At 38.2% G+C, this 24,202-nt stretch overlaps 1 protein-coding gene across 13 annotated transcripts in view; it reads right to left on the bottom strand.

The window, feature by feature from the left end:
* The window catches only part of ryr1b (ryanodine receptor 1b (skeletal)), a 73,843-nt gene that overhangs the window by 25,717 nt on the left and 23,924 nt on the right, over positions 1–24,202 (bottom strand). For all 13 annotated transcript variants that reach the window (XM_056766300.1, XM_056766298.1, XM_056766301.1 and 10 more), the window contains 51 exons: positions 24,071–24,175; positions 23,887–23,990; positions 23,713–23,796; positions 23,467–23,626; positions 23,179–23,326; positions 22,888–23,093; positions 22,022–22,196; positions 21,125–21,333; positions 17,801–18,153; positions 17,232–17,358; positions 16,990–17,150; positions 16,348–16,507; positions 15,520–15,606; positions 15,204–15,430; positions 14,671–15,115; positions 13,892–14,440; positions 12,979–13,179; positions 12,785–12,896; positions 12,314–12,457; positions 11,829–12,102; positions 11,520–11,637; positions 11,214–11,346; positions 10,741–10,835; positions 10,522–10,657; positions 10,232–10,415; positions 9,974–10,085; positions 9,720–9,840; positions 9,469–9,638; positions 8,596–8,816; positions 8,421–8,511; positions 7,853–7,993; positions 7,607–7,770; positions 7,356–7,434; positions 7,157–7,246; positions 6,908–7,048; positions 6,719–6,796; positions 5,453–5,528; positions 5,215–5,338; positions 5,025–5,140; positions 4,868–4,935; positions 4,636–4,757; positions 4,180–4,229; positions 3,288–3,348; positions 3,059–3,185; positions 2,867–2,975; positions 2,699–2,780; positions 2,473–2,603; positions 2,073–2,393; positions 590–830; positions 422–509; positions 239–331 (listed from right to left, as the gene is read on the bottom strand). In XM_056766300.1, coding sequence (XP_056622278.1) covers positions 239–331; positions 422–509; positions 590–830; positions 2,073–2,393; positions 2,473–2,603; positions 2,699–2,780; positions 2,867–2,975; positions 3,059–3,185; positions 3,288–3,348; positions 4,180–4,229; positions 4,636–4,757; positions 4,868–4,935; positions 5,025–5,140; positions 5,215–5,338; positions 5,453–5,528; positions 6,719–6,796; positions 6,908–7,048; positions 7,157–7,246; positions 7,356–7,434; positions 7,607–7,770; positions 7,853–7,993; positions 8,421–8,511; positions 8,596–8,816; positions 9,469–9,638; positions 9,720–9,840; positions 9,974–10,085; positions 10,232–10,415; positions 10,522–10,657; positions 10,741–10,835; positions 11,214–11,346; positions 11,520–11,637; positions 11,829–12,102; positions 12,314–12,457; positions 12,785–12,896; positions 12,979–13,179; positions 13,892–14,440; positions 14,671–15,115; positions 15,204–15,430; positions 15,520–15,606; positions 16,348–16,507; positions 16,990–17,150; positions 17,232–17,358; positions 17,801–18,153; positions 21,125–21,333; positions 22,022–22,196; positions 22,888–23,093; positions 23,179–23,326; positions 23,467–23,626; positions 23,713–23,796; positions 23,887–23,990; positions 24,071–24,175 — 7,914 coding nt within the window. The remainder of the gene's footprint in view (positions 1–238; positions 332–421; positions 510–589; positions 831–2,072; positions 2,394–2,472; positions 2,604–2,698; positions 2,781–2,866; positions 2,976–3,058; positions 3,186–3,287; positions 3,349–4,179; positions 4,230–4,635; positions 4,758–4,867; positions 4,936–5,024; positions 5,141–5,214; positions 5,339–5,452; positions 5,529–6,718; positions 6,797–6,907; positions 7,049–7,156; positions 7,247–7,355; positions 7,435–7,606; positions 7,771–7,852; positions 7,994–8,420; positions 8,512–8,595; positions 8,817–9,468; positions 9,639–9,719; positions 9,841–9,973; positions 10,086–10,231; positions 10,416–10,521; positions 10,658–10,740; positions 10,836–11,213; positions 11,347–11,519; positions 11,638–11,828; positions 12,103–12,313; positions 12,458–12,784; positions 12,897–12,978; positions 13,180–13,891; positions 14,441–14,670; positions 15,116–15,203; positions 15,431–15,519; positions 15,607–16,347; positions 16,508–16,989; positions 17,151–17,231; positions 17,359–17,800; positions 18,154–21,124; positions 21,334–22,021; positions 22,197–22,887; positions 23,094–23,178; positions 23,327–23,466; positions 23,627–23,712; positions 23,797–23,886; positions 23,991–24,070; positions 24,176–24,202) is intronic.

The raw sequence follows: 24,202 nt of genomic DNA, 5'->3' as shown, positions 1-24,202 counted from the left end.
CTTACAGATGGACACAAAACATCCTCCTGGATCTATAAACCTCCTGTGAGAGCAAACAGTGTTTGCCCTAGACAGGATGTGATGTCAGCAGTCTTCTAATGTTATTCTGAACAATATTTATTAAAGAACAAACTGTAAAAAACATTATTGAAAAAGATGGAGAGGTTACATTAAAGAACAAAAGCATAGTTGCGTTTAAACAGCAAATCTATGAGCGGCAGTCTATGAACGGCCTCACCTTGCTCATTTTGCTTTTGCTGTCAGCGGTGAGGAAGGACATGTTATTGATCTCATTCATCACCACGAAGTTCTGCTCCTCACGCTTGAAGTTCTACAAGAATGCACAGTCAAGTGAAGCATCATTACAGAGGGGTCGTAACAAACGTTTCAAGTACATTTTAGGACAGAATGAAGCACTTACGTGAGATTTGGACCAGAAGATGAAAACTTCTCCAACCATTCTGAAGAGGTCCTCAGCATCAGGGTCGGGACAGGTCAACCACCTTGCTCTATAAACATCAGGGAAGGACTGAGCTTGTTTTCAGCCTAACTGTACGGTATATATGCTTTATGTGATTGGTGTAGGTACCTGTTGTTGTCCACGTATCGGATGAGCAGCGGGTAAAGAGCATACAGATCCCTGCAGAGCACAGCAAACTCATCCCGGATGGTTCCCTGTTCACTGTCTACCTCCCCCTTGCCCTCCATCCGCAGCTGATCCTCCTCTGCCACCACCTTTCCACTACGCTTTTTCAGCTTCTCCATGGTGGGAATGAAGTGGGACTTGAGCATCTCTGGCTTCGCTCTGCTTACAATTGGCTGAGCAAACACTGAGGAAAAACATCAAGAGGAAACCCAGAAGTACATAACCGATATATTGTATACAATGTATCATAACGCAATGTATCATATCCTAAGTAATTTAATGTATCATAATATTTCATATCATAATGCTATAAAACGTAATCTAATGAATGGTAATGTATCGTAATGCAATGTAGTAAAATGTATCTCAATGTATCGTGATGTAATGAAGGATAACTTAATATAATGTATCCTAATGTTTTGTAATGAAATGCAGGGTAATGTACTTATGCCAATGTAAAGTAGCGTAGTGTCTCATATCATAACGTAATGCAGAATAATGTAATGTATCGTAATGTATCATAATGTAATTTATAGAAATGTAGCAAAATGTAAAATATTGTATGTATGGTAATCGAATGCAATGGATCACAATGTAATGTATTGCAGTGTAATGTATCATATTGTAATGCAATGAATAGTAATGTGATGAATGGTTATGTATTATAATCTAATGTGGTGTTTAATGTAACATAACCTAATGTATCCTATTGCAACGTAATGTAATGTATCTTAATATATCGTACTGTAACATAGCATAATGTAAAGTATCATAATGTATCTTATTATAATGCATTGTCGTGATATAATAACTGGTAATGTATCGTAACTTAATGTAGCATAACATAATGTATCTTAATGTAATGTAATATAATGAAGGATAACGTAATGTAATGTATCCTAATGTATTGTAATGAAATGCAGGGTAATGTGGTTATCCCAATGTAAAGTAGCGTAATGTCTCATACCATAACGCATCGTAATGTAGCATAATGTAATTTATCGTAATGTATTTTAATGTAGCAAAATGTAATGAATTGTATATATGGTAATCGAATGCAATGAATCACAATGTAATGTATTGTAGTTTAATGCTATGCAATGATTAGTAACGTGATAAACGGTAATGTATCATAATGTAATGTGATGTTTAATGTAACATAACGTAATATATCATATTGCAACGTAATGTAATGTATCTTAATGTATCGTAATGTAACATAGTGTAATGTAAAGTATCATAATGTATCATATTTTAATGCATTGTGTCGTGATGTAGTGACTGGTAATGTATCGTAAATTTATGTAGCATAACATAATGTAGCATAATACTTGGTAATCTAATGCAATGTATCATAATGTAATGTATCGTAATGCAAACTTAATGTTTCGTAATCAGTATTATGCACATTGAATTTAAATTTTACCTGCCAGTCTTTTCATCCAGGAAGCTTCATCAATGCCAAGATTATTGACCACTATCTTCATGATGCTGCCCAGAAGTTGATTGAGCTGTTCAGAGGTGACATCCGTGCAGAGACGTCCCTCCATCTCAGGGAAGTTCTCCAGTCCTCTCTCCCACCAGCGAGGCAGGTAGTTACACAACATAGGCAGGGTGATCTCAATCACATGAGGCATCTCTGTGTAACGGGCCCCACTCTCTGCCAGATCTCCGATCTCCTTCATCAACACATCAAGTTCAGGGATGTCCAGGCACAGCTCCTGTACTTGACTGGGCAGACCCAGAACTAGAAGACAGATAAAGAAATATCTTGCTTTGGTCTGAAACACTTAGCATTACTGATCATTTCATGGTGAGCTACTGACTTGTCCTCTCTCGTGGGGTTTTGGTAGTGTACACAGAGTATGAGTTGAATTCATTGAGGTTAGGCTCCAGGAAGGCGACAGGCATGGCAGCGGCCAGATGAGCCAAACACTCTCCTAGAGCTGGCCTTTGGCTGTTTAACATCACACAATATCATTCAGCAATGACTAACACACATTAACAGTGTAGGAAGGTTTAAGACACATTAACGGTGAGCAGCTTGCTTACTTCTCTGCATGAGGGGTCTTTACAGTGCCCAGTGAGTAGATGCTGCACATGATACGATAACAGGATATCTGCAAGTCATCCACTGAGTGATAGAGAAAGAAACATGCAATATGAATAAATCTTATTTTTCTTCTTTACCTTCATGACATCATCTAAAAAACAACTTACTCATGACATCATCTCCAAACTGGTACTGGGCAATGTGGTCGAACAGAGAGGTGAGCACTGGCAGAAGAGCTGTGGTGGTGTAGTTTATGTTCTGAGATACACCTTTCACCTGTTAAACAAGAAAGAGAAACCAAAAGATTTAGCAACATTAACAAAGAACAAGGGAACATCAAGACTATTTTTATATCTGACCTGGTTTTTAGTCGACACCTTCCCTAACTTAAGGTTCTCAACCATCTTCTCAATATCATCGGCTGCACTTTCAAAGAAGGAGCGCAGACCAGCCTTCACAATCTCAGGCCCAGATTTCATCACAGTCCTGGAGAAAATAGAAGGGAGGACAACAGTACAAAAGTGATGACATGGGGTCAGGTAAGGAAGAGAAATATTCAACAAATATTCATGTGGTCAACAAGAGTACCTGGCATCCAATGAGTGGGACAGGATATGAAGACAGTTGACCACTGCTGAAGCATCAGTGCCTGAACACAAACAAACACAAACAGAGCATGACATGAGATGCCTTTAAGTTTTGCACGATGGTCTTCAATAAGCTTTTCTAACCTTGCTTTAGAAATCTAAACTGGAATATGATATTGTTAAGCATGCCCAAAATGTATTTGGCTTCCTTTGGACTTCTAAGTTACGCAATTCTGAATTGCATTTAATATAAAACATTTTTTTAAAGTTGGCCAAACATTGAGTATGATGCCTCAATAAGCGTTTCAAAAGCAGTTCTTGGCCACCAATGACTACCATATTTTCCTACTATATAGGTCAACAGTGCCCCAGATCTGTTGGGTTACAAACATTCTTACAAATATCTTTCTGTGTGTTCAGCAGAACCAGAAACTTTATACAATTTTAGAATATGAGGGGGAGTAAATGATGACAGAACTTTCAACTATAAGCAAAGAAAGAATGTTGTTACCTATATAGTGATTTTAGTGGATGGATACTTTAAAGCCAGTCCCCCTCAAGTTGAGCCTTTTATTTCAAGCAAATATTTGATATGTTATCTAGTCCAATTGATATTACAAGTGATATGACAGCCAGTGCAGATTTTCTTTTGACATACTGATATGAGAATGCCTTATATTGTAAGTGAAGAGGGCAAACACTGCAACAAATGCATCAAGTTAAGCAAAGCACAGCAAACCAGAGACATTCAGATAAGAAAGAAAGAAACTCTCCAAATATTTAGGCAACAATTGAGAATGGGTTTATTATGGAGGATGTCAAACATTAAATAAAAGGGGAATGAAGGTTTAAAAAATGAAATGTGGCAACAGGCCATCATGCAGGATTCTTACCAAAGAGGGAAACTCTGTGTCTCACCAGACCGGCCAACTTACAGAAGATACTGAAGCAAGACAAGAGCAAGATCAAGACAGAGATGAAAAATAGAGGGTGGCGGGGTCGGGAAAGAGAAAATGGTGTAAAAATGAAAACATAGTAAGGTCAAGATGTCAGGAAATATGAACAAAATAATGCAGTACATAGAAGATGTAACAAAGGAATGAAGGGAGGAATGGTAAAAAGAAAACTCCAGGAGGGGGGCAGAAAACAAAGACAAGATCAAGTGTGAGGAGTAGAGAGGATGATAAAGGTCTCAATATTAAAACTATCATATAGTACATGAACAGAAATTCAAGTTTTTTGTAAAATACAAAATGACAGTTATTAGATAGGAATCTTAAGAAAAAGAATTGTAGGCTATATATGAAATGACCAAAAAAAAATGGCAAATGAAGATTAGTATTAGTTACCTAGCGATCATCTCCTTCTCTTTGTTGGAGGCGTGGCCACCACTACCCAAGACTTTAGCAGGTGTGGACAGGAAATACATGCAGTGATTTTTAAAGTACTGGTTTATCAAGGGAAGCAGAATCTATAGGCAAAGAAAAAAGAAAGACATTTACACAAGATGGAAACCAAAATATCAAAGCTGATCTGTGTTTTCTTTAACGTGCTAATATATGCCAGTCTCGGGTGTCTCACCTTAGCAAAGAATTTAATTTCCTGCTCATGAGGAGATTTCTCAACTCTTCCGCTGCTCACAACAGCCTCTAGAGTAACAAACAAACATACAGAATATGAATCAAAACTTTATGGAGAGCATCTGCAGTGCTTTGGATACAAGGAGTGGTGGCTTTACCAAGATGAGCAATAAACTCCTGTGCGATCTCCATCCACTTCAACAGCTTCTGTAGGAACCCGTAAGCAAAACGCTTCTCAATGGAGGAAATCTCTTGCTCCATGTCCTTTAAACCTCTAGAGAGCAAAACATAAGGGTCAGGGGAGTGTCCAAGTGGATATTTTTGATCCACATCGTCATCAATAGGTACCTGGTGACAGCGAATCCGTTAAACTGGAGGAATTTGAGCAGATCTTGAGCTTTCTCTCGATCTCTTGCCTTCTCTTTGGCTGTCAGTGTGTCATACGGTACCAGCAAAGGATGGGTTCCACCACCTATCATCACAAAAATCACAAGAAAATCTATTCGAGAATTCTCCACAATTTCGGATTTTTTTTTTTTCTGCAGTTTGGATGTCAAGGCTATTCAGATCAATAATGACATCATACCCTTGGCTTGGAGTTCCATTTTCTTTTTACGGCCCCATGTGTTGTGGTAATTCTCAGCAATCTGCTCTGCCATAGACTACAAGGAAACAAAAAGTATGCACATTACACCAGAATTCACTTTATTTGTATTCTTGTTTTTTATACACAAAATCATATCCATTACACACATGTCATAGTTGTATAGTTGCAATCATAAAGGCGGGGTTATATTAGGCCGGGTTCCGTCCAGGGCGGAACCCTGGAACATATGCTGACCACCTTGCTCTGCTCCTTGCATGTGTGTAGCTCTTCTGGTGTTATGGTGCGGCACTCATTTGTGGCCCAGTCTAATTCTGCTGTTCACCAATATTAATCACCATTTACCTTGTTTGTCAGTGTATACACTTACATTTCTAATAATAACCCAACTCGCATTCCTACATTAACCGCATACGCACAGAAAATATTCCCTGCTTTCCAGTGATCATCCCTATGCCCTATTCTCTTCGAAGAGTAAAGCTCTTGATGTATAAGCCCTGAAGGAAAAAATGTAATTGTCCGTTTAAAATTCACTTGGAAAAAGAGGAATTAAAAACAACGTCATTTTCTCTGTATTTGGAGAGATGTTTTGTATGGTGTCCCATTCTCGAAGAGCACTTCGGAGGGAGATATATTTTGTCTAGAACGCACCCGGTGTCTGCGCCGCTTGTGTTTCCTTTCCGCAGCGCCTAGCTGTGCACTGTCTATATTTCCGAGTTATAGACATGATGCGCGGCGGTGCTTCTTGTACAGGGCGCACTGTTGTTTTAACGCGTCAAGTCATAATGAGCTGTTTGTGAAGAAAGGCTCAACTTCCAAATAATGTCATTTTAATCAAATTCAAGCATTTTAAGTGGTTTAATCATGGTGTGTGAGGCAGGAACGATGGGTCAGCTCAGTCATTGTGAATGTTGTATGAGGTTTTGACAGAAAAGTACTGAAATCCACAGGTCATACATACATTTCCGTGGACATTAATAGATGAAAATATTTAATATTGACACAAGGAAAGGGCACAGGCCTACAGAGAGATCTTATTCTTATCACATGTAGCTTTGCTGGCCTCTAGAAAGAGTTTGATCAGCATTTTATTGTTCGTAACAAAGGGCTCCCTCAACTTCTATTTAACAGTTTGTCAATTAATTTGATTATAAACTTCGTACTTTAAACGCACCCCTCAAAATCCCACGTGGAGCCACAGCACATAACAAATCCCACTTTATCCCCTGCATATAGGTGATAATATACCTGTAGTTCTCTGGACAAGGCCATGCTTGTAAGGTCCACCGGTTGGGGAGAGTATCCCTGGCTCGGGTCATAGGTTGCCTGTTGGAGACACCGAATATACAATAGGTATGGAAGATGGGTTTATCCAACAAACCTTCCATGCCCTTCTATCTGATTTTGCATTTCAGGTGAATTTGACCATCTCCTTACATGAGCAGTCTGAGAGATCTTCCTTGTGGTCTTCACTTCCACTTTTTCAGTTTCTCCATCTCTGGCTTTCTCCAAAGTCCATTCCCAAGCCAACATGGCCTTGATGGACTCTTTAAATGGCCAGCGATAGATCTCTTTATCCTAAATAGAGATGATACAAGAAGGGGTTGACATTTTTTTCCCTAATGAACCAATAATGCAAACCCAAGAAGACGGGGAGACATCAATAAAAGAGACAGAGATTCAGACCTTCTCTGAGAAAGTCTTGTACGGCCGGAGCATGGGATGGGTTTTGCCGTTCTCATCTAGAACCTCTCCATAAGTCCAGTTGTTTTGGATCTTAAAGAAGAGACATAAGTGTTTTAAGCCTGTTCTGAACCTCAAAGTGGTGTTTTGAAAGTGAATCATGAAATAAGAGAGGAACCGGGTGTGCTCATACTGTCCTCACCTTCTCAAAAGCCCACTTATCATGCGTGTGCTCAGCATATTTGTTAATAAAAGCATCCAGCCTCTCAGGAATGATGGTACTGCAATGATCCAGAAAGGAAACGATAAAATTAAACCATTTAACTGTTTGCTCTGTCTGTTTTAACAAAACAAACTTTATAACATCACTGAGGTAAAATGTGAAGTCTATTGTTTTCTGCATAATCTCAAAGTTAGCATTTATTATTTTAAAGCTGATCTAAGTTTTCTCACTTAGTTGTTTCCACTGGTTTAGGATCGAAGTTGCCCTCAGCGTCAACAGATGCTTTCTTCTCAGTCATGGATGAAAAGCTAGCATCTACGTAATCCGGAGGAATGGCACCACCAATGGCACAAATGCAGGGCATGGCGATCTTAAACAGCTCAGCATCGAATTTCTACAGAGATGTGAGTCTGAGTGAGTCTGTGTGTATGAACAAACATTTGAATTCCTTCATTAGAGGTATTATTTTGTCACACCTTGTGTGCGAGGGATTCAAAGATGCCCCAGAATAGTTTTCGAGAAAGATGTAACTCCTCTTCTGATGTGACTCCAAAGTTCGCCCATCCGTTAGGCAGACAATAATACTTCCAACAGCGCTCGTAGTGATTGGTCAGCAACTGAAGAGAACAAGGTAATAAATAAATAATATTCTAAAAATAAATTCTGGTTACACTTGGTAAGGATGACTTATTTCTTAAAATACATTTTAACGCTTTCTTGCAAACAAATATATTTCATCATTTACTCATCCTCATGTTTTTTAAAACCTGTATGACTTGAGTTCCTAAGCAGAAGACAAAAGAAGGTATTTTGAAGAACGTTGGTCACCAAACAACATTGGACCCCTTTGACTTGCATTGTACGGACAGAAAACCACATTTCTCAAAACATCTTTTTTTGTGTTCCACAGAAGAAAGTGTCATACATGTATAAGTTTTAAACAACATGAGGGTAAATAAATGATGTTAGAATTTTTACTTTTGGGTCCCTTCAAGTGTTGAGGTGAATCACACTAAATGGAATAAGATGAAAATGAATAGGCACCTTGAGGGGCATCTTGGCATACTCATTTAGGATTGGCACATCAAACACAAGTCTCCTCAACAGATGCTGCAACATAGATGGCCTCAAATATCTAAAAGTACACAAACATTACTTAATTAGGCACAAAATATACTGTATATGACGTTAAGTGCCGATTTTTGAGGAATTGACTAACTTCACAAGAGACATGAGACAGTCCTCTATAACATCCCTCTGGGCCTTGGTTAGGGCTCGGCCACGAGAAAGTCTGTAAATGGTGTGCAGCATAGAGTCGATCATAATAGCCCGATGGTCTGTGCCAGCGAACAGTGGGGCACACTTAGTGAGCAGAGGCAGCACAGCTGAGCACAGGTAACGGTTGAGAGCGAGTGCCATCTCTGTGGTGCTGAACACCAACTGGAGGATCAAAAACAAGATCAGTGTGTTTCACATGTAATAGCTCTTATGAGTTTTTGGTTCAAACAAATTGCATAACTGTTAACTATTCTTGTTTAATGTTTTTATAGTAAGCACTTTCTGTTTCAGTTTTTTTTTTTAACAAATTACATATTTAATTAAGTCTTAAATATCTTAAATTTGCTTATTTAATTTTAAACATTCCCTTGGTTGAATTTTGTAACAGATTTTGTTAGAAAACTGAAACAGAAAGTGCTTCTCAACCACTTTTTTGGTGTCTACATTTGATAAAATGGTGCATACTATACAGTGAGGTTCAAAAATTACAATATGAGTGTTTGTTTATATTCTTGGAAAATATAATAAATATAAAATTTATTTTCACTTATAAAACTTTTTTTGTGACATACTTGACCATTTTAACTTCTTTACCCAAAAGGTAAAACTGTGTGGCTTTCATCGAAGATGGAATTAGTATGCACACATGCATATGGAATACTTGTAATAAAAATTAAATATTAAGTGTATTGAGTGTAAAAACTGTATTAAATTCAAAATTTAGAAAGTATTACAACAAATACTGTACTTTATTGCAACACTGTACATACATGCAACTTCACTTTGAAGAAGTGATGATAAAATGTAAGCTCACCGTATCCAGAGAAGCTGCGGCTCTCATATCAGGCAGGAAGCCCACCTCCAGCACATGTAACAGGAAGTCCTGGTTATCAATGCCGTACACTCTGTCCAGGAACAGCACCATGGAGGCTTTGTGGTCTGGTACAAAACTGGCTGACATTTTTGGCTCAACAATCTGACTATCTTTATAAAGAAAAGAGAAAGAGCTGTTTTAAAATGGCAGAATTAAAATCATTTCGTATACAGTATGTTCTCCCTGTGTACCTTTGCCTAAGGTGGGTATCTGAACGGACAGACTGATGACTCCTACCAGATCTTCAATGGGCACCAAAGACCTCAAGATGGCCCTGATTCTCAAAGCCTCACCTTTCCCTGCTTGGATCAACTGTAGGTAAAGAAAATGTTCACGATTAAAAACGATGAAATACACAATGATTCCCTAAATGTCACGAAATATAAAAAGATGCAAATACAGTACGTTTGTCAGGGGAAAACTACGGTTTTATTGTTACACTCACATGCATCTCAGGGGCGCAGCGTCCCAGCAAGTCAATAAGCGCAGAGTAAAATGACATAACAGCATTTCCAAGATGCACCCTGTTCTCCTCCTGTTGCTCCTCCGCTCCAAACCTGTCAACCAATCATATGGCAAAAATAGTACCAAAGTGTTCATTTATTTATTGTTACAACTATTAATACCATAATCAAACATACTTAAATACTGAATGCAAAATTCAAATATAATTCAAGCATTTACACTTTCACAAGCATCTTACATGAAACGTCTGTCCTTTTTAGTGGTCGGTCCATCTCTGGCAGGGTCCTCAGAGATCTTAATGGCCTCCTCAATGGCGGCTAACAGACCCGCACCACCCTCTCCTCTGAGGGCGGGGCCAAAGCACTCAGGCCGACGAATCAACAGACGAACAACCACATTAGCGTTCTCCTCTACGCTCTCGCCTGCGGGGGAGAAACAGAGATGCATTTACTAACGTAACCTAAAAGAGCAAATTCACCTTCAAACAGACGAGTCAAGTAGAGACGGAAATAATCCGAACATGCTTACCATTGACAAACACAGCAAAGCGCAGGAAGTCCAGGTATCTCTCTCCTCCGCTCGGGTTCCATCCTATGTCAGGGTAGCCTTTTGATAAAAGCATGGGGCACATCTGCAGGCCGCAGCCAGCCAGGTACGTCACCACCTGTGTTGCACGGTCAGCCAATGAAAGATTATTAAAAATGTACCATTTAAGCATTAACTTAGAAACATTCTTCTGGACAGTACCATTTCGAGGTCTTGCTCCTGCAGAGCCAAAGCAAGCTCATTGTTGTCAATGCAAGATGCGGCGGCAACATCCAGAGGGGTAGATCCACGCATTCCTAGAAAAAAACCAGTTTATTATTTTAATACAGAGATAATTAGGGTGTTGCAATATACCGAAATTGAAATTAATCGCGATATTCAAGTTATTATGGTTAAGCATTGTTCAAGATTACTCATTCTGTAGTGACTCAAACTTTATTTTTTCTGCTAAAACAATAGATGATATTTTGAAGAACGTTGGTAACCAAACAAAACTAGACCCCATTCCAGTATACGGACACAAACCACTAAGATATTTCTCAAAATACCTTTTGTGTTACGCAAAGTTTTTATTCAATAGCTTTGTGATAATTTTCTTACTGTCAATTCTGACAATTAAAACCAATGTAACATTTTTAACAACTTTGTTAGTTAAAAGCTACTAAGGAACCGACCCAGTCCAATGCCACTGTTCTGTAGCAGGTACGAGAGGTGGTCAAACATGGAACGTTGGTTCTGACGGCTGATCCTGCAGAAGTAGCACAGGAAGCGACAGCAGCTGGTCACCATTTGTGGGAATCGAATTTCCTACAGAGAGAGAAAAAGAGATTTGAAGATAAATGGCATCCTCCACACAGACAAAATGAAGTTCTACTGTAAATTTCGACCTTAAATGTTAAAAATCCAATTTTAAGGGTCATATTGGCGATTTTGTAAAGTTCTGTATACATAAAAACAAAACATGCATAGGCCTTATGTACCTTAGAGTCTCCACCACCTCCCAGCACGTTGACCATCACCTCCATGACCGTCTCGTGCATTCCCAGTGCACGCATCAGGTTAGGATGCTGGTAGAAAACTTTGTTGTTCATGATGTTCCTGGTAACCAGTAAACATCTGTTATTATCTATATGCTACATTACTCCTAATAAATGCTAGAAAATTTACTTTAGCCACAATTTGTTTTAGGACACATTTCTTGACATAACTTATCCAGTCTTTAAGAGAGACTTCCAGGTTTTGTGCTATTTTTAGTTAACTCTTAGTACGTTCATCAATAAGTTACAAACCCAATGCTCTGAATCATAAGCGTCTCCTCTTCTGGCCCCATCTGGACGATGAGCAGGGAGCGTATCTGCCCCAGGCACTCCAGAAGGTCCATGGTGTCCTGTACGGACACACTGCTGATGGCGTAGGCTTTAGGCAGGGCGCGGATCAACTCTCCCAGAGCATCATACTGCCGGTGGAGAAGACTGAACATGAGGCGAACCAGCTCAGGATTCTGAATGAAAGCCTCCTGGGCCCAGTGGATCATAGTGTGGGATATCAGCTCCTGTAAAGTACCTGAGGGACAGAGCAGTCAAGAAATGTTAAAACAGTGAAAAACACACTTTTAAAAATATGTAAAAAAAAAATTGGTCTATTCTGACACATGTTGCAGTGACTACACTAGAAATGGACAAAATGGCTACAGATAAACTTGGAATCAGTGTTCAAAAAGACGATTTGGGTCATGATTCAATTTTGACGAAATGTGTAGTTGTATTTTGCTCACTAGGTTTGACTTCTTCCTCAGGTTCAGGCTCCTCTTCCTCTTTTTTCTTTCTGAGGCTCTTGACCTTGACTACCAGACTAAGCAATCTCCCTCTCAGAGATGTGTCCACCTCTTTCTCCTCTGTTTCTTCTTCAACATGGACCCCTGAAATACAGAAAACGTATTAAATATACAACAGTGACCAAAAGTGACCGCCCAATTTTTAACAATTTATTTCTTTGTTCTTTATTCAAATAAATTATTATACTGTTCATGTTGCATTGGTGGACTAGACATGCAGAGAATCATCAGTCTTTAACAATTGATGATAGGGTCTTTTTGTTGGAATGCGCGACTTCTCTTACTAGAATGGCCATACCGAATATTGCATTTTCCTCTATTTATAAAAACACAACTCCAACATAAATGTTCTTTGTAAATCTACAGGATGTTGGCAGTGAGAATGCAGTTAGTGAGATGTTTTGAACTGACCGCAGTGAGACAGAATGTCATTGTGGAAGTTCTGGAGGGTTTCTCGCACTTCCTCGGGCACGGGACACTCCTCATCATCAGGGCAGTGCTTGAAGTTAGTCAACAGAATAACCTACATTCACACAAATACAGGTATACATAAGAATAAATAATGATGATTCTCTCTAAAGCACATGTTGTGTGTCACACAGCACCTGTTCATGAGGAGGAGAGCGGAACTCTCTGGTCTTGCGGGCAGTCTCTGCAGCAGACATGGTAAACGCTCTCATCAGCTCTTTGTAGCGTTCACGCTGGTTTGACTGGACCTGCTCAACGAAGTCATTGGAGAACGCCAAAATGGCCTCGACTCTGTGTCTGAGCTCACAGTCACAGAAATACTGTAGCAGGGTGCACATCTGAAAGAGGGAGAGAGGGAGAGATGAAGACGACGTGAAACGGCAGACCAAAACATTTTTTGACAGAGAAGTGTCCATCAGATCCACACTTCTCGCCTACTTTTTTTTGCATACTGATGTTTCGGACATCATATTCATGACTCATACTATATAGTATGGAAGTAGGCAATTTCGGACGCAGCGATAGTATTTGGATAAATTGCAGCAAATATTGTAGTACACTTTAAAATTTACTAAGGTAAGATTCAAAAACACTAGTGATAAGACATTTCAGTGATGTTACTTTGAATACTTGAGTACACTAGAACATTTTTCAAAAGGGGACTCATTCAAATGTGTGAATTTTTTTATTTATACAGCAATGATTATGAAGGGATATGTTAGGCTTTCTCTAAATGTCAAACTAAAACGGCAAGTAGGTGGCGTAAATTTTTAACTGAGTCAGTGAGCCAATCATTCAAAACGACTTATTTATTTAGGAAATAGTCAAGTGGCTTGACGAATAGCTCACTGAATCATTATCTCGCCCAAGTCATTCAAAACACGGATTCATTAAGGAGAAAAATACTACTAAAAGGCACATTTTAAGCTTTTGCATCGCGATGCTGCCATAGCACCATTACACCGTCCAACCACATTCCAGATATTATATATAATAAATATGATATGTGAAATTTTAAAGAGTGTATGAATCACAACACTTCCATCTTACCTGCAGTTTTACAGACTCCGGTAGCTTCATCTGAAGCAGCCCTTCCTCTGGTGCCTCCTCTTCCTCCTCTTTTGGCTCCTCTGCTACTTCCTCCGCCTCCTTCTCTTCTTCTGCTTTTTCTCCATCAACCTTCTCTCCTTCCTCCTTCTCCGCCTCCTCTCCTTCCTCCCCCTCCTCCACCTTTTCTAGAGCTTTAAGCTCCTCCTCGTCTTCCTCCTCGCCCACTCCTTCATCCACCGCCTCCTCCTCTCCTTCAGCCACTTCTTCTTTTTCTTTCACCTCCTCACCCTCCTCCTTGGGTGCAGCTTCCTCTCCCGATTCCTCCTCCACTGTCTCCTCCTCCTTCTTTCCAAAAACGTTGGGGTCGATCATCTTGAGGATGTGCTTGACGTCGTCGTTGTTGAAAATGCCCATGATGAGGAGGGTGCTGATGAGTTTGAGGATGGGAACGAAGTGGAACTCAACGCTGCCCCCTACAGGATCACGCATGGCATGACTGCCATCAAACACAGCTTCGGTTAACATGCTCAGAGCCTTGATCTTCAGCTCCTGTGTGGACAGATATTAATGAAAGGATCACTATTCAAAAATTCACAAGATTCAAAAACTATGGGAAAAAAATAAACACAAAAGAAGATAGTTTGAAGAACGTTGGTAGCCAAACCACAGAAGTAATATGCCAGTTTTGAATGACATGAGTGTGAATAAAAAACTCTCCCATTAAAACACTGTTAAGACTTTAATTTTTGTACCACTTTATATATCTGATTGTATTGTACCTGCAGAGGGATGACAGGACTTATGGTGTACAGGTGTGGGTCGGTGCCCACAAAGTTGATGGGTGAGAAGTGTAGCTTGGGTCTGAGACAGGTAGTAAGACCCACTCCGGGCAGGTCATGGGCCCCCTCAGTATCCGGGTAAAGTTTGATACTGAGGGTCTCTTGCGTCATGGGAATGATGAACTCCCGGTTGGTTCCCAAGCGGTTGCGTTTGGCTGACTCTAGGTGGATACTGATGAGGAGATCGTAGTAGCCGCTGCGGAGTGGGCCGGGCAGGTAGGTGTTCTCAATAGCGTAGAAGAGCTGAGATTCGTCTACGTGGCTGCAGAGGGCATGGGCCACGCGGTTGTTGCCCAATGCGCAAACGGCACAATAAAGCATCAGGGTGTGGTAGTGGAATTTCAGCAGGTCGTGACGCTCAGACAGTTCCAGGACATCGATACACCTGAATATGACAAAGAAATCCAACATCATATATCTAACAATAATGAATTATTGTAGAAAACGTAAACTATCCCTTTAAATGCCCCTACCTATTCTCTTCAGGTATGTGCAGAGCCATCATGGTGAGAGGTTCAACACATTCCACCATCCAGCCGTGCTTTTCACTGACCCGTCCCACTTCTGGTTTCAGGAAGTGATTTGGCATTCTGCTCCAGATCACCGGGGTCAACATCTCAACATCCAGCCGAGGAGGACACTGGGGAACCGGGTTCTTGCGCTCACTACGGAACATGGCTGCTGAAATAGGCATGATGTTCTAAAGGATGAAGAGAGACAGAGTGAAATGTTGCTCTAAAAATGTTAGGAATATTAGAGGAAAGGGACAAAACGGTGAACAAAGCTGACCTTGAGTTTTCCAAGTTCCAGTTGCAGCATGTTCTGACTGCTTGGCAGTGAAAACACAGCCGGGAACAGCTTTGTGTTTGGCTCCACCTGAAAGAATATACAGTAAAGCCAGTGTACATCAGTTTACACAATGATGACCCTGACAGTTAAAAAGTGTTGTTTATTAAAAAAATTAGTATCGCAAATTGCATTTTTGTAGGCCACCCCGGAAGTTAGCGTCGCACTGAAACGCGTTGCATTTTCCCCCTAGACTTAAGGAAGATTGTTAAAAATAAGATCTGTGATTAACAAAGGTTTATTATGATACTTACAAGTTTTGTCTATCAAGATAATCTTTACAGATTCACCCCATTTTTGCTATGTTTAAAGCCTAAATACAATCGCCAGAAGTAAAAAGCTAACACAAGGCTATAAACAGACTACACTACGGTCACTCAATAGCAACGTCACCACCAGCAAGCCACCAACAACTTCTTCAAACTATATTAAAAACACGTTCCCTGGTAATACTTACTCTGTGAATAAATCTTTATCCATGTTTTGAGAGTTTTATGTCAATGTTGCATTATTTGTTAGTTTTCTATGCGCAATGACGCCTAACTTGTTAGCAACAATGTTTTTAAGACACGATAAAGCTAAATCACGACTGGGTTATAACTGGTGTGTTTTATGTCGTAGAATAAAACCTGAAACTATTGAAAGGTTTTGTTAACCACAGACCTTAAAGGCATTTAACCAAAACCCTAAACTGTATAAAAAACCCATTGACTTTGATGTGCTAAACCAGAAGTGCTAAAATGCAACCTCGCCATGCCTTTGTGGATTTACCTGATAGAAAGTGTTGATCTCCTTCCCATTGGCTGTGAAAGTCATGAGACCTGTTGCCAGGTCAATCAAGCAACCAATCACTAGATCCTCCTGGCTGAACCTCTGTTGGCTGCTGCCGAACTCTCCTCCCCAAACCATGTAGCAGTTACTTCTCCGTATACTAAAACATAAACCAGATCAACATTTATAACATTCAGATGTAAAAAAAACACCACTTCAATATTAATTTAAGTTTTTCTGAATGACCTATTTATAGGTAGTTTTGTGTATCCTGTGAATACTGACAACGGTTCTCTCAAATTCCAAAGAAACATTGTGTTTGCATTTATTTGCAGCAAATTGAAATGGTAGAAATGGGTAAAAGTGAAAAAAAGGATTGAATGTTTGCTGATCTTAAATACTGCAGATCCCATCCACATGAGAAACCTACAAATTCAGAGAGCAATTTTGTTTTCTTTAAACATCAATATGAACTTGTTAGTTCATATATTAATGTTTAAAGAAAACAAAATTTTATGTGTATTTTAAGATCTGTTCAAAAATTTGTCTGTTTTTTACTCACACGGCCTCAGTTTAAATGTTAGACTTGAAATTAAAATTCAGCACAGAGAAGAAAAATCCTATGGAATAAAACTGTATTACCTGTCGTGTATGTTACCCTTGTCATCTCCGACTGTCAGCGTGACGGTACGGATCTTAGACAGGTCAAAGTTCAGGTCATACATGTGGAAATCTGGGGTGACCCAGCCTACCCACACGCCGCTAGGCTCTTGCCCAGCGAAGATACGCACAGAGTAATAGTACTGCACAGAGAGAAGGAGAGAGAGAATGATAAGCAAGAAAATAATGAGCTGAGTGAGTGATAGATCAGATGTTGGACTGACTGTGGTTGTATTGAGGATGATCTCTGGGTCATCACGGTCATCGGGCACCACATCTTCGAACAAGCGGGGCATGAGTGGAGGTGGTGGAGGGGCAATCATTGCTGCTTTTTTAGCTTTAAACAGAAAACTGAGAGAGGAACATTGAGAGGTCAAATTATTCACAGCCTATTAACATCATCTTAAAATGTCGGTTATTATTTCATTTTATTAAAAGGATAGTTCACCCAATAATACAAATTCATCCTCATGGTTCAAAAGCTGTATATGATTCTTTCTTCTGCGAGACACAAAAGAGAATAATTTGGAATAATGTCTCAGTGGTTTTGTGTTCATACAATGAAAGTCAACGGGGGCCAATGTTGTTTGGTTACAAACGTTCTTCATAATATCTTCGTTTGTGGTCTGCAGCAGAAAATCATACAGAATTGAAATGACAGGATGAGTAAATCATGAAATAATTTATTTTGGGGATTAACTTTTTTTTAACCTAATGGCATGCTTTTCGACCACCCTACTACATATGTGTAGATCCATCGGATGCTTTTTCTTATCAACACTTCTACTCTTACCCTTTCTTCTTTCCTTTCTCAGACGCTGCATCTTTGTCATTCTCATGGTTGCTGGGAATATCTTTGGGCACCGACGACTCCTTTTCCTTTTCCTCCTGCTCTTTGCGACCGGCCGACTTTTTCAGGACCTCAAAGTCAGAGTCAGGGTCTACCTCCAGCACCTCTTCTTCTGGGATGTTGAGGGTACGTGTGAGAGGAGTGCTGCCTGCGAGAACCTTGAAGGTAAGGTCAAACTCCACAGGCATGCTCAGTCTGAAGAACAGCATATCTGTGTTGGCGTTCTGGGATCCGAATGTCTTATGGGTCATTTTCAAGCAGGGGGCGGTGTCCACGGTTCCATCCACACGAGAAACCTACAAATTCAGAGAGCGATTACTTTATCTGCAAAAGATTACAAACCTGTAAAATACATATTATCTCGTTATCTCGTTTTAATATTATCTTGTTTTAATATATCTCTTTACATATGATCTCGTTTACATATTATTTCGTTTTCATATTATCTCGTTTACATATGATCTTGTTACCTGGCTATCTCGTTTTAATATTATCTCGTGTTAATATTATCTCGTGCCTTGATGCCCGATGACTCCTGAGATAGGCGCAGGCTCCCCGTGACCCGAGGTAATTCGGATAAGCGGTAGAAAATTGAATGGAATGGAATATTATCTCGTTTACATATTATTTACATATTATCTCATTTACTATTGTACATATCTCGTTTATAATGTTGTCGCGTTTTAATATTATCTTGTTTTCATATTATCTCATTTATATTTTACATATCTTGTTACATTTGCACATTATTTACATATTATCTTTAATCTTTAATGTGTTGAATTCATTGATATATTATTTTACATATTTGTTTACATATCTCGTTTACCTTTTGTTTTAATGGCATATTATCTCGTTATAATATTATCTCCTTTTCACATTATCCCATTTATCCCACTCATATGTACATCATTCAAAGTAAGACCAGTAACAGGATTTAAGAAAGTTGAAATCTCATTTACATATTATCTCGTTGATATATTATCTCGTTTTTATTTTGTGTCCTTTTTATTTTGTGTCCTTTTTATCTCGTTTTATTATTATCTCGTTTTTATATTATCGAATTAACATGTTTAATTTACATATTATCTTATTTACATATTATTTACATATCTCATTTACATATCATCTCATTTACATATCATCATTTACATATTATCTCGTTTTTATTTTGTCTCCTTTTTATCTCGTTTTACTATTATCGAATTAACATATTGTTTTAATATTATCTCGTTTATGTATTATCTCGTTTTTATTTTGTCTCCTTTTTATCTCGTTTTACTATTATCTAATTAACATATTATCGTTCTAATATTATCTCGTTTTCACACTACCCCTATTATCCCAATCATATGTACATCATTCAAGATCTAACATCAGTAACAGGATTTAAGAAAGTTGAAATCTCATTTACATATTATCTCGTTTTTATTTTGTGTCCTTTTTATTTTGTGTCTCGTTTTATAATTATCTCGTTTTTTATATTATTCAATTAACATTCAATTTACATATTATCTTATTTACATATTATTTGCATATCTCATTTACATACTATCTCATTTACATATCTCATTTACATATTATCTCGTTTTTATTTTGTCTCCTTTTTATCTCGTTTTACTATTATCGAATTAACATATTGTTTTAATATTATCTCGTTTATGTATTATCTCGTTTTTATTTTGTCTCCTTTTTATCTCGTTTTACTATTATCTAATTAACATATTCCAATTATCGTTTTATCGTCTTATCCCAATCATATGTACAATCATTCAAGACATCAGTAACTGGATTTGATGCAATCAAATGCAATCTCATTTACATATTATCTCGTTTTTATTTTGTCTCCTTTTTATCTCGTTTTACTATTATCGAATTAACATATTGTTTTAATATTATCTCGTTTATGTATTATCTCGTTTTTATTTTGTCTCCTTTTTATCTCGTTTTACTATTATCTAATGAACATATTCCAATTATCGTTTTATCGTCTTATCCCAATCATATGTACAATCATTCAAGACATCAGTAACTGGATTTGATGCAATCAAATGCAATCTCATTTACATATTATCTCGTTTTTATTTTGTGTCCTTTTTATTTTGAGTCTCGTTTTATAATTATCTCGTTTTTTATATTATTCAATTAACATTCAATTTACATATTATCTTATTTACATATTATTTGCATATCTCATTTACATACTATCTCATTTACATATCTCATTTACATATTATCTCGTTTTTATTTTGTCTCCTTTTTATCTCGTTTTACTATTATCGAATTAACATATTGTTTTAATATTATCTCGTTTATGTATTATCTCGTTTTTATTTTGTCTCCTTTTTATCTCGTTTTACTATTATCTAATTAACATATTCCAATTATCGTTTTATCGTCTTATCCCAATCATATGTACAATCATTCAAGACATCAGTAACTGGATTTGATGCAATCAAATGCAATCTCATTTACATATTATCTCGTTTTTATTTTGTGTCCTTTTCTATTTTGTGTCCTTTTTATCTCGTTTTACTATTACATAGTTTTAACGACATTTCTAGATTTATCTCGTCATGTTACAGTACATGATTCAAAGGTAAATGTAATCTGTGTGTTGAATTCTACATTGATACATTGTAATTAACATTAATTACATACTAATTAACATATTATCGTTTTTACTATCTCTATCTTTTCACATTATCCCGTTTATCCCACTCATAAGTACATCATGAAAGTTGAAATCTCATTTACATATTATCTCGTTGATATATTATCTCGTTTTTATTTTGTCTCCTTTTTATCTCGTATTACTGTTATCTAATTAACATATTATCTCATTTACATATTAATGTCATATTCTGGTTTTAATGATTTCACTTATCTCGACACTTTATATAGTTTTAACGACATTTCTAGACTTATCTCGTCATAAGAGAATACCTTTTCTGTTACAGTACAGGATTCAAAGGTAAATGTAATCTGTGTGTTGAATACTACATTGATATAATGTGCTTTTATATATCAGGAAAAATATTATTTACATATTATCTCGTTTTATTAGTATCTCGTTATCTCGTTTATTCTCTCGTTTACAATATAGTCATATTTATCTTGTTCGATCGTATTAAGATATCTAATTTACATATGATGTACATATAATTTACATACTATTTCGTATATATATTATGTTGTTATCTCGTAGAATACCTTTTATGCATTTGTATATCAGGAAAAATAAACAGCATTGACCCCATTCAATACCTCAATGTGATTGTGTTCAGTAGGTACAGGAACAAACTGTGGTAGACTCTTACTGAACCACATTGTAATATCTCTTTTCATGTTGATAGCGAATGGCTCGAAGCCTTCTTGGAGCCCACAGATTGCGAAATAACGCAGACTGCTAACATTCTGACCCAGGTTAATACGGCCCACCTGAGACAGACCCAATGTGCAGACTGGAATAAAACCTGGAGGCAGAAGAAAAGGGAGATAAGACGCATTTATCGAAGAGATAAGTCCTTTGGCTCTCTTCAAAGCAATTTGTGTATTCCCAAGCATGGTATCTGACAGGTAATTTTTTTTCTCGATCTAAGCAAACATTTATTGGTCACCATTGACTACCATAGTAGGAAAAACAACAATGGTAGTCAAAAGTGGCCCAGAACTGTTTGCTTTCCTACATCTTTTGTTTTAACAGAACAATTTTCTACTATGGTAGTCAATTGTGCCACTGTTTGGTTACAAGCATTCTTCCAAATATCTTCTCTCTGTTCATACATGTTTTTTCTATCTCCAAATGTGATTTTTTTGTCAGTATGATGAACAATGAATAGGACCCAATTTGTAAAAGTGCATTGTCTCCCAAATTCAGTTTTCCCAATCTTTTTTCACACAAGTGTACTGCAAATTATATTTTTTCAGAGTAATTACATTACATGTTCATTTTAACACCATTTGAAATCAAGGACTAGTATAGCTCTGTGTCCTGAAAACAAGCCTCTCGAGACCAAAAATAACCGCACCCATTTCCTTAATGGTTAAATTGCAATAGTAGAGCACATTCAAGAAGCTATGCAGCATTTTCTCTCAGAACAGTCTATTGAAGTCTGTGATAACCGCCTTTACTTCAACACCTGTTGTTACACCAATCCTCACCATCTCCAATCTCAATGTCTTTGAAGGCCATTTCAGAGCCAGAATCGCTGATCAGCATCTCTCCATTCAGTGTGAACATGATGTTCATTTCAGTCAAGTCTATCATACAGCCCACCACATCACCAGACAGCCACTGACGGCCAAACGGATCGTTCCCAATGTGCCATCGTTGAGCCTGCGGGACAGGAAATAAGAGAGAAATTTAGCATTTATTGAATCTCTTCAAAATTATTTGTCAGAAAACAGCCGTTCGATTTCGAAACGAAACTGGGAGCAGAGAGATAAAGGGGAGGGTTAACGAATGCTCTGCCCAAGCCCTCTAACATACGTCATTTGAGATGGATAGCCACTAGAGGGCGGAAGTGCTTTTTCAGATTTTAACTGAAGATTATGTGGGCACATCATTTTAAAAAGAGAATGTCCCACATTGGTAAGCTATTTACAATCAACACTGCAATATTTCCTGAAAAAACAGGTATCGTCATTTTTTATTTCCATGGGACTTTAAATCTGTTGCCCAAATTAGCTGAGAACCTCCCCGAACCAATTACATGAGATAAACAAACAATTTAGAGATACACTACAGTTCGAAAGTTTCAAGTTATTTAAGTAAAATGTTTCTCTTAAACTTACTAACATTCTGATAAGAATATATATTAACATTATGTATTTGGCATACTTACAATGCATTTGTACTTAGTTATGTGCAAACCCACAACCTTGCGTTCTTAACGCAATGCACTCACTGAGCTACAGGAAAGATATATGATTCAATGTCTGAAATAGTTTTGTAGACATATGATATGAATAAGTAAGTGTTCCTATGAACAAAAGTCTGAAAACATATACAGTATGACATCACTAACCCTGTTTCCATTGAAGACATATGCCAACTCGTCAGAACCGAGCTCGATGTCAGCACGGACATTCGGTCGAGCCCAGCCCACCCTCATCTCTCCTGTGGTTACGGCCTCAAACTCAAAGTACCATTTTCCTGATGTGACACCATAATGCTTCTCAGCTCTGAAGATACGCACTTTATCTCCTCGCGTGTTGTCTTCACCAAGACTACCTGGGAAAAAAGAAGTTCAGAATTGTCACAATTTGAGTTGAAGTGATACCAGGCAACATCATGTTATGCTAAAATAGAAACGTACTGCTCTCCTGATCTGGAGGTTCAATGTTGTATCCATAACCGATCAGAGTGCGTACTGCGTTGTTCACGCTGTCCCTGTTGGTTTTTTTGGTTCTCTCGTCCAGCAAGTTGTAAGGCACCAGACGAGGGTTGCGCTTATTCATGATGTCCTGAGGGACAGAGAAAGTGTAATGACCCATTCACACCGAGACCGATAACTTCAAAGATAATGCTTAAAAAACATTTAAAAGAAAAGCAGAGTTCACAACACAACTATACACATTATAAATATCGCATGGTCCATATTTACCTGCACGATGCTGTAGGTCCAGCCCTGTCTCACTCTGTCCCGTGCCCAAACATTGTGCCCATTTTCTGCCAGCTTCTCCACCAGCTGGTTCTGATTGGGTGTCAGTTTGACATGATTGAGGTCCAGAGCAGCAGGCTTGTATCCATTGCTCATCATATACCTGAAAAACAACTAAATGGTTATACATCATCCAAAAAAGACATTAGGCATGTACAGGAATGCGTCATGCGCATTAGGTTTACATACGTTTTAGGCAGTTTGATCTTCTTCAGGTTCTCCTCTGCTTTCTCATCTCCCATGCCCACATGACACCCAAGAGCTAAGAGGGTTCTGAAGTGGTCAAAGAGAAACAATGTTAACAGATTAGTGATTTGGATAGACAGCCGAAGGACAAACGTCTGAACTTTAAAAGATAATCACTTGAGGGTCTCTCCAGACATCTGAAGGTTATAGTTCCTCTCAGGTTCAGGAAGACTATGGAAATCCACCAGGCACGGGTGTAGCTTCTTATTATCGTCCCTGAACTAAGAGAGAAAGTTCACACAGTCACTCAGAATGAATCTTCATGGCCGAAATCTGCATGTTTTCATAAAGAGTCACTCACCAATCCATAGATCCAGCCCTGCTCAATACGGGTCACGGCCCAAAGCTCGTGAATGTTTTCAGCAAGCTTCTCTCTGATGCGCTCCAAATGAGGAGGTAACACGATCTACGCATTTTGAAAAGAACTGTATCA

Source organism: Triplophysa dalaica, chromosome 14, assembly GCF_015846415.1.
Source record: "Triplophysa dalaica isolate WHDGS20190420 chromosome 14, ASM1584641v1, whole genome shotgun sequence".
Classification (NCBI taxonomy): domain Eukaryota; kingdom Metazoa; phylum Chordata; class Actinopteri; order Cypriniformes; family Nemacheilidae; genus Triplophysa; species Triplophysa dalaica.
Note: the sequence above shows the minus strand (reverse complement) of the source record. Positions and strands in the feature narration are given on the sequence as shown.